The sequence below is a fragment of the Haliotis rubra genome, unplaced genomic scaffold (genome assembly GCF_003918875.1).
Source record: "Haliotis rubra isolate DU_JTF1 unplaced genomic scaffold, ASM391887v1 Scf810, whole genome shotgun sequence".
Classification (NCBI taxonomy): domain Eukaryota; kingdom Metazoa; phylum Mollusca; class Gastropoda; order Lepetellida; family Haliotidae; genus Haliotis; species Haliotis rubra.
Window position 1 is genome coordinate 370,633 of NW_025767536.1, and position 20,017 is coordinate 390,649.

At 42.2% G+C, this 20,017-nt stretch overlaps 2 protein-coding genes across 2 annotated transcripts in view; both read right to left on the reverse strand.

Annotated features, from left to right (window-relative positions):
• The window catches only part of LOC124261832 (sucrase-isomaltase, intestinal-like), a 37,118-nt gene extending 32,309 nt beyond the window's left edge, over positions 1–4,809 (reverse strand). Inside the window, exon 1 of the mRNA XM_046696207.1 lies at positions 4,784–4,809. Within this exon, the coding sequence (XP_046552163.1) occupies positions 4,784–4,800 (17 nt within the window). The 5' untranslated portion in view covers positions 4,801–4,809. The remainder of the gene's footprint in view (positions 1–4,783) is intronic.
• Positions 4,810–18,545: 13,736 nt separating this feature from the next.
• Positions 18,546–20,017, reverse strand: part of LOC124261825 (sucrase-isomaltase, intestinal-like) — a 42,663-nt gene continuing 41,191 nt past the window's right edge. Inside the window, exon 9 of the mRNA XM_046696202.1 lies at positions 18,546–18,653. Coding sequence (XP_046552158.1) covers positions 18,546–18,653 — 108 coding nt within the window. The remainder of the gene's footprint in view (positions 18,654–20,017) is intronic.

A 20,017-nucleotide genomic window follows, 5' to 3' on the forward strand; every position in this document is an offset into this window, starting at 1 on the left:
AAAAGAATATGTTGGGCTAAACAGAACGGTTTGCAGATTCTGTAGATCTAATTGTGTTTTACTACCGCTAAATTTGAAACAGTACAAATTTCAAAATATCATTTTGTTTGAATTGATAACCCAACTGTTTATTTATGTGGACGGAAGGCATTAAAATGGCATGTTAGTGGGCAGACAAAAATAGTGCATTACCGTAAACCATGTATGATTGCGCACGGAAAACAGACACCTGTATAACGCGACTATATACCTCCTGAATGACTTTAATTAACCAATCACAATCCAGTGTTTACTGGAAGTCATGGTAGAATACAAAATATACACCCGTGAAGATACGAGTTAGAATTGATCTTCAATAACCCATGCTTGTCGTAAGAGGCGGCTAAAGGGATCGGGTGGTCAGGCTCCTTGACTCTAGGGACACCCTATCATCGTATACCTATTGAATAGATCGATGCTCATGCTGTTGATCACTGGATTGTCTGGACCAGACTCGATTATTTTCAGACTGCTGCCATATAGCTGGAATATTGCTGAATGCAGCGTTGAACAACAAACAAACCAACAAGAAACACATGCAATAGGACCCGTATAAAATATAGTGTCCAGACATCCCACACGGGGTTATGTGACCTTGAACAACAACTTGTGATATGAGAAAAAAACTACGTGCAACTACGTTAACGGGTATATTTGCTTATATATTACATCATATACAGGTCGAAATGCGTACAGCGACTACTGTTACAACAACGGGTGAGTGAGTGAGTATGGCTTTTACGCCGCTTTTAGCGGGTGGTGGTGGTGTGGTTCACTCATGCAGAGGAATCAAACCCGGATCTTTGGCGTGACGAACGTACGCTATAAGCACTAGAGCTACCCCACCTCCCCGGTTGCAGCAAGCTCAGATTAGTGGTCCCTCAGATTTCGTTATAACCATAATTCAGTATATGTGATAGGGTAAAAGAGTAAAATTGTACCAAAAAATTATTAAACATTTTAAAAATATACAAACATAAGTGCAGATACAGTTAACAGGTTATTATTCACATGAAGAGTATGTGCAGTTAACATGGCTGTGCTCACATGCATACAGGTATGCGGGGATCTCAAACGTATCACACGCGGAGGCCGCCATTATTTACATTTGCCCAGTTTTTTGTACAGTGAAAGTGGCTCTGGTTATCTGTGTCAAGGTCGTTTACGTGACTGCCGAAGGTGTACAGTGATGACCTGAAAGACATTGAGATCGTATTCCACAGCAACTGTGGTGCCAGGAATTGATAAACAAGTTTCTGAACCATATTTTTATTTCCTTCAAATGGTATTACTTAGGTAAATTGACTTGATGATTATAGAAAAAAGATGGACGGTTGTTGCTATGACAACGTTATATGTTGCCTATGAATCCTGAATGGTATGGGGAGAGTTCTCATATCTGCACATAGCTTGTCTCTCAGGAACAGGCCCTATCCTGAGTGAGTGTCCGTGCGCCCGCACAGGAGCGTACGTGCTTGCGTCCGGTCCTAAGTACAGGCCCGAAGCCGCGAGTGAGTGTATGTGCGTCCGCAAGTGCATTGCGTGTATTGTGTCCGGTCCTAAGTACAGGGCCCGGATCCCGAGTGAGTGTCTGTGCGTGCGTCGTGCGTACGTGCATGCGCGTCCGCTTCCGCAAGCTCTTACATCCGAACTACCTCAGATCCTGCTGACGGCGGGTTGTGATATATTTACATTAACGACAGGACGTCAAAATTGTTTGTATCACTATTGATCAACTGGCCGATAATTGAAATGTGACAATATAAACGTCTCAGAGAAATGTCAACTAAGGGGCAAATGTGTATGATGAAGATCGCCACGTGTCAGTTAAAACACTGATCAGGCTGTCCATAGTTTTGATGTTCATTTCTTCGATTCGTTCACTTGGATCGGTCGGGCGACGGTATTCCTGAATTGGCGTGCAAATAGACACTCAAACTTGTCCCATTTATTGCTAACGCGTTACGGTTTGCGTTCAAAGGGTCAAACTGATCACACAACACTCCCAGCAATGATTCATGCTTGTAAACTCTCAAGGGGCTTTTCACGAAAGTGGAAGTAATCCGTCAGTGTTAACGTCATTTCAAGAATTCAGTCACGTGACAACAACGTTAATTTTATGGTCCTGTGACCGACCTATCATCTGATGAAGGAGCAAAATACCGGGTACACCTCACATCCAAAAATATCTGCTTTTAACTACCAGCTGTTTAGTTTAATTACAGCACTCCTTTTCTGAAAGTATGCTTGCATTTGTTAATTTGTACAATCCATTAATACAAGCGGTGTGTGTGTGTATTGTGTGTGTGTGTGTGTGTGTGTGTGTGTATGTGTGTGTGTGTGTGTGTGTGTGTGTGTGTGTGTGTGTGTGTGTGTGTGTGTGTGTGTGTGTGTTTTCTTCTGATTCGCTTGATTGAATGTAACACCTGGGATTATTCTTTCTTAGTAAAGTTCAGATTCTAGTAGTTTTTAGGGTTGAGTCCCATAGGGGGATTCGGATCCACGCCCTCAGAGTCAGGCGCGTAATCGCCAGCATAAAAAGTCAGCGATCAAACTCACTCAGCCACTGTGGCTTCCACAAAAATGAAAGTAGGACAGTTGGTTGTCTACATAGCATACTGTTGTTGTACCCCTCTAACAAGTAGAAATGGGCACGGCTCCAAAGTGGTTAACATAAAATAGAGTGAAAGAACATTCATTTTAAGCCTCAGCTTTATATATCATTCGTTTTACGTGTCTGAATGACACATTACATCATTTTCATGAGTGAAATCACATGAAATAATAGGAGGAAGTTTAATGTCCCATAGTATAAACACGTGGTACTTAAGATTACAGTGATATATTAAAGAGGGTGACATATTGCTAGTTATGCAGTGAGTGAGTGATTTTAGTTTTACGCTGCACCCAGCAATATTCAGCTATATGGCGGCAGTCTGTATATAATCGATTCTGGGACCAGACAATGCAGTGATCAACAACATGAGCATCAATCTACGATCAAATAGGATACGATGACATGCGTCAACCAAGTCAGCGAGCCTGACCACCCGATCCCGTTAGTCGCCTCTTACGACAGAAGCATGGGTTACTGAAGATCGATATTCTAACCGGAATTTCACGGGTGCTAGTTATGAGATAACAGGGAGAGTTTAATGTAGGATAGTATAGAAGCAAGTGGTATTAAAAAGTACACCGATATATTGGATGTTGACATGTGCTGGTTATGAGATAATAGGGGACGGGGAAGGTTTAATGTGGCATGGTATAAACAAGTAGGTATTAAAAATCACAGTGATATATTGGATGTGACATGTGCTGGCTATGAGATAATAGAGAGACAGTTTAAAAGAGTAGCATAGTATAAACAAGTGGTATTAAAAATCACAGAGTGATACATTAAAGAGTGACATGTGCCGGTTCCGTAGACACGATTATGATATCGTGACATTGCTACATTATGAACAGCTGCCATGTTTGATGAAACTACATACCTGAATGCTGAATATAGCCATGTTTGTAGCGTTAATCTCGAACAGTCATCGGGTATAGTTTCTGGTGATAGTGTCTTAACATTCGACCTAGGAGCGGTGGGGTAGCCAAATGGTTAATGCGTTCGTTGGTGCACCAGGCCCTGGTTTGATTCCCCACGTAAGTTACAATCTTCTGGGCCCATTTCTGGTGTCTCTCGTCGGGATGTTGCTGGAATATTGCTAACAGCGGCGTAAGACCACGCTCGCTCACTAACATTCGACTCTCGTGAAGATGCGGGTTAGTATTGGTCTTCAGCAACCCACATGATTGGCATAAGAGCGACTATAGCAGAGACCGGGTGATCAGGCTCGCTGACTTGGTTGACATACGCAATTTGGATAATTCAGATTCTACTTTCATGTATCCCGTCCGTACAGACTGAGTTGAAAATTGGGACACAGATGAAAACAAGATATTGAAGGTGTTTCAGTCCTGCATAGAAGTTCCGGGATGTGTGAATGTCGGGCGACAGGTTCAAGTCTTATTTGCCTGTATCGTGCAAACAGGAATGTTTGCATATCCTAGAAAGAACCCGCCATACTGCAGATTAAACTGCGGATTTACAGCCAGACATGACAGTACATTACCTTGGGGATATCGTTGCTCTCACGTCTTACGATGGTCGGGACTTCTCAAGGTTGAGACGAGGACATACCGGTTATAGTCAGGTGGCACCAAGTTGTATACAACTGTAAAGAGGGTGAGGGTGTTATAGTAATGAGGAGGCTCTATGTCGCGGGCTTGGGAAGGGGATGGTTGGCGGGTGGAGAGGGTCCTGTAGGGAGGTAGCTACCATAATAATAAAAGCCTGGGCTTACACAAGATTGTTGCTAAAAGGTCGGGCAAGCCTCAATCCTATCTGAATATAAGCTTTGCAACATATCGGGCTTACACGAAAAACTGGCTTGCTACGCGCCTGCGGGTGTTGGAGGGCGTTGTAGCAATTATTGCAATATATGTTCACATACATGTCAGTCGTCTAACAATTAATACAGGCGAATCCTGATGGCATACAGATGTAGCACACATTGTGTTGCCCCAGGCTTTAACTCATGTGCATTGTTTACGCAAGACACTGTTTCTCGCGTAAACCCCCACAAACACAGGCACACTGAGCAGTAATTGTTGTGTCATTGGCAGTCGCATACCTTGGTGTTCATATGCTTCCTACAAACTTAGACCCACTGGTTGTGTTATGGCTGTCACTTACCTTGGTGTACAACGCATCTATCGGGGAGAAGAGTCCTGTTGGAATACCGTTCAGACTCCGCACTGTAGCCTGTATGATAACGGGGCGAGACAGTGCACTGACTCCTAACCCAGCGTGTTTGTCGGTAAACACGGCTTGACACACGGCCTTGTGATATGGGAATTGTGGTGTACATCTATATTTATGCAATACATACATTGTATCTGCAGCTGTTACCCATGTTCCAAATGATATGGAACTATCAGAACAACTTTGATTAAATTTCCTGTATTAAATAGGTTCACTTTGTGTTTTAAAGCCGACCATGCGTGACCTGATTGCACAGATCTGACTGGTTGTTCCCGTTGTCATCAAGACGGCTGTGGTATCTCCCCAATCCGCGGCATCCACGAGGAGTGCTTTGGTAGCGGATTAATAATCATGATGCGATGGTAATACTAACAGTCTGAGTCTGTAGGTCATTCTAGGGTATGCGTGTCACATGCTCCTCTTTCATGTTTGTATCGACCTGTGAAGATCCGGGTTAGAATTGATCTTCAGTAACACATGCTTGTCGTAAAGAGACGACTAACGGATCGGGTGGTCAGACTCGCTAAGTTGGTTGACATATGTCATCGTATCCCAGTTGCTTAGATCGATACTCATGCTGTTGATCGCTGGATTGTCTGGTCGATTATTTACAGGCCGCCGCCATATGGATAGAGAATATTGCTCAGTGCGGCGTAAAACTAAACTCACTCACTTACTTATGTCGTAACATGTTACAATGAGTGATTCCGGTTTTACGCCGCTTTTAGCAATACTTCAATATTACAGAAGAGGCACCAAAATGTGCTTCAAACACTGTACCTATGATGGAATCGAACCCGGGACCTCGAACGCTTTAACTACTGGGCTGTCACGCCACGCTGTAACACCAGTGCCAGGTTATCCATGTCCCGTCCACACCCCCACCTTAGCCCGCTTCTTACCCTGATAGGCAAACCTTAGCTCCACACTTTCATCTACCCATGCTGGAAGCAACGCTGTCACTCTTCAACCTGTCTCCCTCCATTATCTCCATGTTATTCCAAGAAGGTCACTCCCTTCACATCTCCTCAGTCTGTTTCTTCTTGTGATTACTCACATTGCCAAAGACATTCGACTTTTACGTGATAACCAACAAATCCAGAGATAATCTGACATTTATGTGATGAAGGGTGGTGGGGGTAACCAAGTGGTAGAAACGTCAGCTTGTCACGCTGAAACCCGGGTTCGATTACCCACATGGGCACAATGCGTTAGACCCATTTCTGGTGTCCCCGTCGTGATATTGCTGGAATATTGCTAAACGCGGCAAAAAACATACTCACTCACTAACTTTATGAGGATGACTAACACTCCCAAAGATGTCTGACATTTATGTGATTACTAATATTGCCCAAGACATCTGACCTCATGAACGTCGACATTGCTGTTCCTACAAACCAACAAGGAGTGAAACATGTGTCATTTGATATGTAATGTATATGTCCACCGATAGAGGCAATATGTGCATATGTCTTTATCGGGAAGTTACACATACATACTTAACACATACACACAGGTGATTTGGAGAATATTGGACTCATGTAGCTGCGGCAAACACAATACAAACGTACTATTTCTTCCAAAACGCCATCTTTGTTGTTTAACAGCGTCAGGGCCCAACTTTTCCCCTTGTTTTAGAAACAAAATAAATACTCGCCAAAACATCACAAAGAAAACAGGCAAAATAAAATGCGCGTGCAATGTAAGCATGCGGTATCGATCACTGTAAAAGGTAAACGTGTTAATTTTGTCATTCGTTTTGCCTGGAAAAGAGGACATCGTCATGCCACGACTGAGTACCGCTAATCGAAAGATCGCCATAGGCCGCCTTGAAGCTGGGGAGTCGCGGTCTGCAGTTGCCCGACATTTCAACGTTCATCAGAGTACAATGTCTCGCCCTTGGGATCGTTTCCTGCAGACCAATTCCGCCCAAGATCGCCCGAGAAGCGGCCGTCTTTAGAAGAGTTACCACCCAAGACCAGAGCCGCTACATCCGGGTTGCTCACTTGTGTCATCGTCTTCCCACAGCCGGAGCCCGCATAACGCATCCCTGGTTTCGGAAGTGTTTCTGACCAAACTGTCAGGAATCAATTGCGTGAAGTGGGGATTGGACCAAGAAGGCCAGTTATCGCTTGCGTTTTGAGAGACCTCAATCGGCGCAATCGCTTGAGGTGGTGTGGTAGAGTCCGGAACTGGAACCTTACTGGAGGCGAATCTGGTGGTTCTGTGATGAATCATGACTTACTCTTCACCGGCGAGATTGAAGACAGCGTGTTTACCGTCTGAGGAATGTTTTGCCTCTAATTGCATTTGACGAGCTGACTTATTCGGTGGATACAGTGTCATAGATATCCAGGGTCCCGTTCCTCAAAGCGATCGTAGCGCTACGACTATCGTAAGTCTATGTTAAAGTATGGAAGTTACGATCACCTTGGCGCTACGATCGCTTTCAGGAACGGGGCCCAGCACACAAAGATCCGATTTAGTGGTGGTTCATGGGACATTGACAGCAAATCGGAAGATCAACGAAATCTTTGCACGTTACATGATTCCGATTATGGAGCGACAGAGGAGTTTATGCGTGACAACGCTACTTCACATACTGCTCGCTACCTTGCCAGTTCTAACGTCAGTGTCTTGCCATGGCCTTAACAATCACCAGATCTAAACCCGATAGAACACCATAGGGATGAACTCGATCGACGTGTTCGTCACCGTCAAAACAAGCTTCAGTTGGCAAACTCTTTGTCTATAGACGTTTGAATTTTCACATTTTCATCATCTTAGAGGTGTTGTATGTTTTGAATCTATTTGAAAATTTCTTAAGACCCTTATAAAGTCCGTGTACTATTCAAAGACGTCACTTTATATCTGTTGTCCTAAAGATGAATGAGTGAGTGTAGTTTTACACCGCTTAACCAATACTCCAGTAAGACTCTTATGTGGGGTAGTGTACTCCCCATATCCAGTGCTTCTTATGTGGGGTAGTGTACTCCCATATCCAGTGCTTCTTATGTGGGGTAGTGTACTCCCATATCCAGTGCTTCTTATGTGGGGTAGTGTACTCCCATATCCAGTGCTTCTTATGTGGGGTAGTGTACTCCCATATCCAGTGCTTCTTATGTGGGGTAGTGTACACCCATACCCAGTGCTTCTTATGTGGGGTAGTGTACACCCATATCCAGTGCTTCTTATGTTGGGTAGTGTACTCCCATATACCCAGTGCTTCTTATGTTGGGTAGTGTACTCCCATATCCAGTGCTTCTTATGTTGGGTAGTGTACTCCCCATATCCAGTGCTTCTTATGTTGGGTAGTGTACTCCCATATCCAGTGCTTCTTATGGGTAGTGTACTCCCCATATCCAGTGCTTCTTATGTGGGGTAGTGTACTCCCATATCCAGTGCTTCTTATGTGGGGTAGTGTACTCCCCATATCCAGTGCTTCTTATGTGTGGTGTAGTGTACTCCCATATCCAGTGCTTCTTATGTGGGGTAGTGTACTCCCATATCCAGTGCTTCTTATGTGGGGTAGTGTACTCCCATATCCAGTGCTTCTTATGTGGGGTAGTGTACTCCCATATCCAGTGCTTCTTATGTGGGGTAGTGTACTCCCATATCCAGTGCTTCTTATGTGGGTAGTGTACTTCCCATATCCAGTGCTTCTTATGTTGGGTAGTGTACTCCCATATCCAGTGCTTCTTATGTTGGGTAGTGTATTCCCATATCCCATATCCAGTGCTTCTTATGTTGGGTAGTGTACTCCCCCATATCCAGTGCTTCTTATGTGGGTAGTGTACTCCCATATCCAGTGCTTCTTCTTATGTGGGGTAGTGTACTCCCATATCCAGTGCTTCTTATGTGGGGTAGTGTACTCCCATACCCAGTGCTTCTTATGTGGGGTATCCCGTACCCAGTGGGGTAGTGTACTCCCGTATATGCCAGTGCTTCTTATGTGGGGTAGTGTACTCCTGTAAGCTTTTCTTGTGGTTACCTCAAAGTGTATAATACTTTGTGCTTACTTGTTCCCATATGTTGTACGACTGGCTCGCGCTTCACCAACTTACCAGCACGAAACTGCTACACAAATACAGCAGAAAGAAGAAAAATCACATAAGAGTAGTTCCTGCTGATACAGATTTATTCTTATACATCATGGTCATGGTGTCGAATGCGAGAATGCAAGCACACGATACAAAGTCAGGCATGCTCAAGTTCATATTTCATATTCACCGCAACATCACACATGCTGACATTTCAATACTCGGTGTTTCGCAATCTGACATTCCAACAACAGTTCACAGCATCAGGAATAACGGTGCATTACATTCCGAAATATACAGACATAGCAAGTGTTTGCAGGCAACAAAACACGGAAAATATGCAATTTCCACCAATGAGAAATATGAACAGTAGTGATTGATAGAATAGCAAGTTACCTGCGACTCAAGTGACACAAAGTGTCTACTATAACTACCAAATCTGCGGACTTAGAATTTTTACTGCCTCTGTCCAGCCATCTCAACACGTCAGCACCTCGACGTCATCGCACGGGGTCCCGCAGAGTCCAATGCTTCATTGTAAAGGTTAGGGCAAATTCATCACATAGAATTGCAGCCCCGGGTCACACGAGGTCATTTCCGGTGTCAAAGTCAACATGTCTATGGAACTGCAGTCCGATCTCAGTGAGCCCAATTAATTAGACCACAAAAATATCTCATTACGCTCCCATACCCAGGGCTGCTTATGCGGGATAGTGTACTCCCAATATCCAGTGCTTCTTATGTGGGGGTAGTGTACACCCATATTCAGTGCTTCTTATTTGTGGTAGTGTACTCCCATACTCAGTGCTTCTTATGTGTGGTAGTAAACTCCCAATATCCAGTGCTTCTTATGTCTGGTAGTATACTCCCAATATTCAGTGCTTCTTATGTGGGGTAGTGTACTATACCCAGTGCTTCTTATGACGGGTAGTGTACTCCCATACTCAGTGCTTCTTATATGGGGTAGTGTACTCCCATACTCAGTGCTTCTTATGTGGGGTAGTGTATTCCCAATATTCAGTGCTTCTTATGTGGGGTAGTGTACTCTCATACCCAGTGCTTCTTATGTGGGGGTAGTGTACACCCATATTCAGTGCTTCTTATGTCCGGTAGTGTACTCCCATACCTAGTGCTTCTTATGTTGGGTAGTGTATCCCCATATCCAGTGCTTCTTGTATTGGGCAGTGTATCCCCATATCCAGTGCTTCTTATGTGGGGTAGTGTATTCCCGGACCCTGTGCTTCTTATGTTGGGTAGTGTATCCCCATATCCAGTGCTTCTTATATTGGGTAGTGTATCCCCATATCCAGTGCTTCTTATGTGGGGTAGTGTACTGCAAGTACCCAGTGCTTCTCATGTGAGGTAGTGTTCTATTACCCAGTGCTTCTTATGTCGTGTTGTATTCCCAGTACCCAGTGCTTTTCATGTGGTGTAGTGTACTCCCAGTACCACAATGGTGCTTGCTGTAACCAAATCATGTTCTCCATTTATTATCCAAATATTGTGTTCCACAGGAGATATCGCTTGTGTGAGATCAAGCTGATATCTCCTAGGAGATATCATTTTGACAGTAGATTTAGTACAATGCCCTGACAATGCTATGATGTCATGTACTTGATGACGTCACAATGCAATGGCATCGCTGCACTGCAAATCTAATGGCAGTACCGTGTTCAGAGATGTACATTTTTCATTGAAAATTAACGAAGAGTGATTTTGGATGATAAATAGAATCTCCCCCTCGTGTCCTCTGATATCAAATATATCAGCACTCGTTAATAAAAGTTAAAATATCCTCGGCAAGCCTCTGATATTTGTAACATTATCAACTCGTGTTGATATAATTGATATCAGAAGTCACTTGGGTGAGATTTTATATTTATTAAATACCACTTCAGTAAGGTAATCGTAGGATTCCCTTGTTACACATCGGTTGTAGCGGTGTAAGAAATCAATAACAAATGATTCCCATGCTCCACTTATGTTTATGGGGATCACCGTTTGGCCGTACTGACTGGAGATCGATAACTGCAGGTAAACATCATTTTAACTACATCATGATGTGTCAACCTAATGTAGAAGAAGCGACCCATATTATTTCGACCGCACTCGTTCAACACTTGTTTATGGATTATGATCAGGGCGAATCTGGAAGCTGAACCAACGACCAGAGCATCCTGTCACGACCATGGGACATAACTCTTAATTGTGGCGTATGGCGCTCACCGCTGTGAATGGCGCTTCATTGATTCAGGTTTATGCACTTTTCACATCACTTTGACATTACTGACTCTGCAGATGTGAATGCTCTAACCTTTCGTCTCACAACATAGAAATGTTGTAACTGCAGTATAACATGCTTTCATATTTGTAGATATGAATATGACATGCTATCACACATACATCACTAACTTCAGCACACCCTCAAAGCTACACATATATGTTACGAACGACCTTGTAAATATCTACGGATGGCTACACCTACAGTTATGGACAGAACCATCCTCCACTCAAATTCCGTTTTCGTTTCAGACAGTCATATTCAAAACCATTTCAGCTAGGATCCATGGACATTTTGTTATGCAAATATATTGCATTTCAGGAGTGTTGGTCGACTTCGAGAAATATGTGCTTCCCTAAGGAACAAAAGCCGAGATAAGCAGAATCTTAATTGAATCGGTACAAATGGAGAACCCCAACCAAGGCAGGAGGATTTAAAACACTAATGATGTTGAAGACTCGATAGGTAGCCACGCCTTCGAAAGTAAATAAGCATCAGACTTCCGGAAGCGACTTCCGGAAACTGGGAGCATGAGTATCACAATGTACACATTAAATCAAATGTACTTTTACGATCCAGTGCAAGAGTATGTTTACATTCAGGATTGCATTCGCTGTGTTGTATTTTAGCTGCACTTCTTTAAAGCCGAAATGTACACAGGGAGTAATTCGTGATTATTCGTATCCATTATCTCTGCCTATAAAACGCTCATTTTATAACTGGTTTACCATCCAATGCAGAATCTGAATTGCATCACAATGACTGAGACCTCGGTAGTTGAAACATCAGTTTGTCTGTTTCTGGAACTAGAGTCTTACTGACTAGGTGCCTAATGATAAGACTGTTAAATGATCAATGAAGTGTGGTGTCAAAATGCCTCCCAACACAATACACGTACATGCAAACAGTGAAGAGGAGGATGGCCACTGCATGGACATGATGCCGTTTGGTTATATTGAAATCTGTTTGAGATTTGGAGGCGTGTACTTTGATCCCCGTGGACATTACACTGTCATCAAGGGCAGCACTTGGAAAATGAAATCGTTATATCTAATGACCAGCTTTACCACCTTCATATATCTTGCAGCTTATTGCACGTCGGCCATAAAGACGTTGTTTTTGATGACACCAAATGCCGGTTTCACGACAACAAACGTGTTGGTGAGCTGTTTCTTTATTCAGTACATGTGGGTATTTGCGCTGGGTGTAGTAGTGAGCTTTCTTCTTCCTAAACGCTTGCCTCAGATTGTACAGAAGATCACCATAACCTGCTCTGAAGAAAGTCTCTCTGGCTTTATACATTTTCTATGGATAATGATTTTGATTTTACTGAGTGTTGTATCGTTCTTGATTTATGAACGAAGTGATATGTATTTGAATCACACAGACAGATCATTATCTTTGAGCGATTCTATAAGACTCTATCCAACTGGACCTGGAACAATGGAGCAGCAATTTCTTGCTTACATCTACACGTGGATATGCATTATGTTTTCAAGTGCCTTCATTATCACGGCAGGTTTGATGGTAGCGTTATGTGTCATTCTTGGAAGAGAATTTTCCATTATAGCAAGGCGTCTGCATGTGATGATGGACGACAAATCCAGCCAGGACTTGGATGAGAATTTGAAGTCTAAGAACTTTGAGGAATTACGTCAGCATTACGAAACGGTGCATGATGTGGTCACACAGTGTGATGGGATCCTGAAAGTACACGGCTCTCATCGGCTTCCTCTTCGGCATTCTGGTGTTCTGCTTTGGGTTGTTCAGCATCTGCAGAGACGACCAGGACCATGGGGAACGGGGCACTATCCTGTTGTTGATGGCAACATCCTTGCCTCAAATTCTGGCGTACACGATGATGGGATGCTATCTCAATGATAAGGTAAAGATACATTCCTCATCCCTTTTCGTCTCTGTATCACAACAGTTAACTGGACCTGTCATCTGTTTCATCTGCTTCATCAGTCCTGATAATGCAGTCAGAAACAGCTTATTCTGATGCTAAAATGTGGGAAACGGTATCTCTTACATGTAACATATGTATTTCATCTCTTAAATGTATTTGTTGATTATATTGTCAGGCGCGTAGAAAGCCTATCTTTTGGTGTAAGCCCGATAGGTTGATATGAAGACTACCATCATGGTGACTGTATTGGTAAGGCTTTGTTTTAAGGAATATTGTAGACTTAAGTAAATGTGATTCATAGGGCGGGTCATTTTAACTTGTTCTGATAACGTGTTTGTAGGTATTTGGAGCAAGAATTAGAAATTGTTTAAATCATGTGCAATCCCGGGCTTTTTCATAATGGTAGTTACGCCACTGATTGTGAATTGATGGTTTGTTATAATGCAGGTAGCAAATGCAAATGATTTCTAGGCCTCACATCATACCTCAATGTAACACTATATGCTGGTATTTCACAGCGAGTATTAACAAAGAACTGCGGAATTAGTTTCACGTTCCAGTATTGAAAGCTCCCAACATCACTGGACTTATTCAGTGATTGAGTGAGTGACGTAAGGTTTTACGCCGCATTTAGCAATATTCCAGCAATATCACGGCGGGGACACCAGAAATGGGTTTCACACATTGTGCCCATTATTCAGTGACAATGTGTGAAGAGATGATGAAGACATTGCGAGACGCTTACTCGATACCCCAGCAACCGCCGATGCATCTTTCAACACAATGTCGCAAATTACGTCAGTATGGTGGTATTGAATTAACGTTTTATTATGTTTGAATCTGATAAGAAATCACAGGTATTGCATAACAAAATTACATTAAAAAGTGAGTGAGTGAGTTTTTTGTTTTACGTCGCTTTTAGCAATATTCCAGCAATATCATGGCGAGGGACACCAAAATGGGCTTCAAACATTGTACCAATGTGGGGAATCGAACCGGGTCTTCTGCGTGACGATCGAAACTTACCACATTAAAAAGGGATTTTGTTAACAAATTATTTGCTTTTGTTATAAACATTCCTCGGGTATTGTTATTGTTGGAATAAAACATGTTCGTTGTCACTTGCTTCTTCTTCGCAGGCACATTCTGAGGGATGTTCTACTTAAATATGACGTCTCTGCTCTTGGTGGATATGCTTACAAAACAGTGAGTTATGATTGATGTATATGCGTGGAGTCACAGAACAATTACACTCTGTTTAAATATATCATACATTTTGTGTTACATTATAAGTTATTGTGTGCTTCTCTCGAGGGTAATACAGTCCTGATGTACTCCTCCTTGTAGGAGTGTTACCCGAGCCGGCAGGCGTACATCAGGCCATATTACCCGAGGGAGAAGCATACAATATTACATCTTACCGCCATGTTAAATGTACAAAATATCATTTTATTTTAATTGGAAGATCGCTACCGAATATGTGACATGTAAACAAAATGGCGTCTGCCTCTCGATTGGATTTTTAAAATCAGTGAAACATATTTTGACAAGCTTAAAACTGCTCAGAAATTGTTGAATTATGTTTTAAGTTGAGTGTGCAAACGATTCAATGTATAAAATAGTTTAATTAAAAGCAGTGTAACCCGGTGAAATAGATGTCTACATAGTGAACTCAAAACAGCTAATCGAACGGTTTTCGAACTCCGCCGGGCACTGCATCCGTCATATTATGACGTCATACGATTGTTGGCGATACAGCTTCTCGGCGGAGAGTTTGGCAGTTACCGTGGCGGCGGGTAATATTCTTTCAGTTGTCACCCTCCTGGGAGGGTGACACGGAAACTTGTTAAAGCGTCATTGACCAATGAAATTAAAGTATTTTACATGAAGGTAAGATAATGCAATTATCACGTATGCATAAGGTGGCAAACAGTTCTGTAAATAACATGTGGTCATATTACAAACCAATGTAACAAATGCAAAGCTATAAGAGAAAACACCATCAACCACCGCACATCACACGTTTGGTTGTGTGTTCACATTCCATTTTCCTATCCTTGATTTATAAACAAAATGTTCATGACAATAAATATTTAACAGTTAACATTGTTATTTGAGGTAATATATTTGATATTATAAGAATAAGGGATAATGACATCACAGCGTTGAAAATGATAGGTTCACTGTGAACCATGACGTCAGTTGACGGTGCGAAATGTCAGCGTGTAAAGTTTGCGCACAGATATGTCTAAAATATGTTTGGGCACAGATTTGTCTGATAAATGTTTGGGCACAGATATGTCTTATAGATGGTTCAGGACAACACATGTATTTCATATACGGTATTTGTTAACCATGAGCATACATTTTACATTGTTGTCTATGATTGTTTCAGATACATCTGTTCCTTGCTCGAGTTTCTGGTCAGCCCATTGGAATTAGTGTGCTTGGCACCTTCACTATAGACAGGAGCTCCACACTGACGGTGAGAATACTTACAGTCTGTGAAGTTCTAATTCTATTTCTTGCTTAGAAACATGCAAATCTGCTTAATATAATAATGAAATTTCATATACAATTTCAGGTTTACAGGGACCAATCCTCTCGTATGCTGTGTTGGTCCTTCAGCTTGCGCCTACTTCGTCAGACAAAACCATACCCTGCTACAATGTAACTAGAGACCAGTGTAAGATTTGATTGATAAACCATTTGCAATAAGAATTCAACGACAGAACGTCAGTTTTCAACGCTTATTATTGGGAGAAATATGCTGTGCTTGTGCTTCTTCAGCAAAACAAAACAAATAGTCGTTTTAAACTGTCTGTCATAGTGTGAAACTGACACAAATTAGACGCAATTTTTAAACAAACTTCTTTCATAACACTTTACCAATAATGTTTCGATTTAGATCCATATACTCTTGTTCAGACAAAACAGGAATTACAAAATAGATTTAGATTTTTGCATCAGTTGTCAAAATGACAATGAATGACCAGTGTAGTTCCGTTTAAGAATATCGTCCGGATTCGTGGTGGTGCATCAGCAGGGAAATCATGCCCACCTACCTAAGGAAGATTTTGAGGGTTGTCCATCTTGTGATGTGGAGATGGAGTTTCATCCTGATCCAGAGGACCAAAGGAATTGTGGACATGCAGCTGCTGACGCTGCTTTTAGTCTGGATAGTTTTATGAGTTTCGGTGTTTGTGCACGAGTTTCTGTCCCTGGTTCTGTTTTAGTCTGTCTGCAATAGATAAAGCATTTTAAGTTTGGATTTGAAGAAGTTACAGCTATTTTTTCATCTAGTTTCAACTAGAAACTGACTTACAAAACCAAAGGTTAGTTTACGTCGCTTTACGAGCAACATTTCAGCAATATTACGGCGGGGGCACCGAATTATTCTCATGTTGGGAATCGAACAGGTTTCAGCATGACAAGGCGAACGGTTAAACCACAAAGGCTGCCCGGCAGCCCCTCATGTCGGGAATCGGAGAGAGTTTCACGACAAACTTGCTGACTTTCGGCTTTCCTTATTCATATCTCTTAGAAAGAGATGCTTTGTTTATGCGCGATTTCCAGAATTTGGAAATCCTTTTGCCCACATAAGTGAAAACGATTTGTAAGGAGGAGCCGGTTTTGGATTCCACTCAGGGGTTTCCTGCACACTAGACATTCTACTAAAGATCAATTGCTTACGTGAAAACTTCCACTTCCACCCTATTACTATTCATGCACCAAGTCTTGACCCTCCGAAGACATGTCCATGGTACCCTTGGATTATTAAAGGCAGAAGATGATAACGAAACCTAGGTAACTACCTGGGAATGTATATTATTACCCATCTGAAACCATAAACTTTGCTTCGAAACCAGACGTGTTTTCCTATGTACGCATCCAAGTCAGGAAAGAAGTCCGTCCCTGAAATCTGACCGCTGGACCAATCCATATGGCCTCTATCTCACACATGCGTTGAATGCTAGATTTATTTTTACATGGGTTCTTACCTTTGATGTCTTACAAAATCGAATTTTACGCAACTGTCGCAAGCCGATGCTTATGTTCTGTTAGCGTAGGTGAAGTCATGGCTGCATGCAAATATCACCATGGACGATTAAACCAGACCGGTGAAAGGACACTAAATGTGTTTTAGTATTGTTTTGATTAAAGAATACATGTATTCGAAACGCAATTCGCCGACCTCATGCATGCATATGGGTATATTGTGGAAGTTTGACTTGACTGCTTCGATGATAGCTGTAGATGGACTTTGGCGTCTTGGCAGGGTGCGTCTATTCAATACTGAAACAACACAAAACAACTTTCCATAGCATTAATACCAACCGATCAAAGCGCCATGTGTCGTGTAGAAAGTAAACATGCCAATATACACTGGTAATTACACACTTTAGCTTGGTCTACTGAATTTCATTACACTAAAATGGACCATTAATGGCCCATAGAGATCAATATCGGATCGGCTTTCCTTGCTTATTCTGTATTGACTGGTGATGTTCATTTATGAAGCATAAAGGATGGTCATAGTAAGGCGGATCAGCTCCTGACAATACCGTATAAACAGTGCAAAGAGTGCACCATACAGATTAAGGCTTACATCACTACGGGACGATGTGATGCCAGCACTGCTATGCCTCTGAACAGAATACTTACGTAAACAGTGAAAGGAAGGATGGTGGTAATTCCATGGACATGAAGTCATTTAGTTACATTTGAGGATTTTTGCGAAGAACTTTGCTGGAATGTGCTGCATGACCCCCTTGGTCGTCACACTGTTCTCAAGTGGAAGTCTGGGAGAATGCTCTTGAACGTGATGTCCAGCTTGGACATATTCATATATGTGACAGCGTACGGTGTCTGGGCTGTAAAGTGCCGTTGCTGGTAACACCAACCGACGGTTTTTAATCAGAGGGATTTATTGGCCTTTGTTTTTCATTCAATATATTTGGCTGTTTGTATTTGGTCTTGTAATCAGCTTTCTTCTGCCAAAACGCTACCAGATACTTCAGAGCTCTGCTCAGTCGGCTCAGATGAAGGTCGTCCCTACGACTGCTATCGATGCCGTTAATTCTCGCTGTTTACTAATCGGAACATCCATTGTGACGCTCGTAGAAATATGTATCTGCCTCTCACAGATACGACACCAGCTTTCCAGTGATTCCATCAGATTGTACCCATTTGAAATTGGCACACTAGAGGGTCGGCTTCTGGCAGTCATCCTACACCTCCATCGCCATAATGCCAGCCAATATGGGCTTGGTCTTCATATCAGCTTTGATGGATTTAAAAGGTATAATGTGTCATTCTTGGGAGAGAGTTCTCAAAAGGATAACTTATCATGTCTGTATTGATCGTTGACGACAAATCTGATCAGGAGTTAGATAATGACTTGAAGTCAGAAAAAGCTTGAGGGATTACGTCAACACTACGAGGAGAGTGTGTGATGTGGTGTCACAGGCTGATGAAGTCATCAGTACACAGCTCATCGGCTTCTTCTTCGGGATTCTGGTGTTTCTGCTTCACGCTGTACTGTATCAGCATAGGTGATGTTGATCCAAACTGAAAGTGGCACGATTCTGGTATTGATGACAATTAGTGTGTCTGAATTATCACCTACACTATAACCGGATCCTATCTGAGTGACAAGGTAAAAACACCCAACAATCTAAGCCAGTCTATAATTGTTCAATTAATTCAATAATTGATTATTGTAGGAATTAGTTAGCTGCTCGGATTAGCCTACCTTACTAGCAACCAAAATGAGGTTATTTCTCCACCTGTTCGTGAATGTATTCTCTGAAACTACCGAGCTCATAAAGATGAAATCCTTTTCAATGAACGACATTTTTATCAAGTGGTTCCAAACCAGAATTCTGATTTAACATTACTAAACAAATTCACATTTTTGAATCTCTGGTTGAAAGCTTGACCCTCCTTTCTCATAGTTTACATTTTGACTTTGTTTTATAGTTTAGTTTACAAAGCTCTGATATTTCTAGAATAATAACTTGACATTTTGATGTTTGATTCCCCTTAAGGTTTTCACAAAATATGGTCTGATCGGGTGCTCCCCAGTATTTCTACGAGAAAACATTTGGTATCTATGTTGTATTCATCATCTACGCATACGTCCGTGTAACGAGAGGACGTGTTTTACATCGCTCTCCAAAATGGGGATCTCATTAACTCAATATCGGGCCAAAATCGGTCGTTTTACACAGCCTAATGTAAGTCAAAAGAAGACCTACATTCTCGCTTACAATCGGAGGGAAAGGTATGAAAATGTGCATCAGACTTTTAATCATGTTGAGCTGTCTGCTGATTGTGAGTGGGGACGTCGAGTCCAACCGGGACCTGGTCCAGAGCCACGAGACAACAAACTACACTATCAGTGAGTGAAAGCGGCTCAATCGAAGTGCAAACGAGCGAAAATGAAAAGTATGAAAATGTTAAGAGACCTAAAAACGAGTATGGCAACCATGAATGAGAGAGTTTGAATGTCTGTGAATGACAAGGTAGGCAATATGGCGGCCAAAGTGAATGAGGGTCAATTATCAACTACATGCGTTGAGCGAGGAAAATCAACAACTTCGGGACTCAGTTATTCAGCTGAAAGACAAAATAGAGGCACGGAATGCAGCGGAACGCCGAAATAATCTCGTGTTTTTCATGGGATTCGGGATCTAAAGGTGAAACTTTGGGATGAATCGGAAAGAAAAAGTACGTACGTTTTTGGTGAGAAGCTACAACATGGATAACAACAAAGATGTGGTAATCGCCTGTGCACACAGACTAAACCTGAGTAGAAATGATTCTCCTATTGTATGCAAACTTCCCTTAGCACGACCGAGGACAAGAGCGAGTATCTTCCAAACAAGCCCGGGAATCACTGGAACGAGGAGCAGCAATGCAATGGCTTTGCA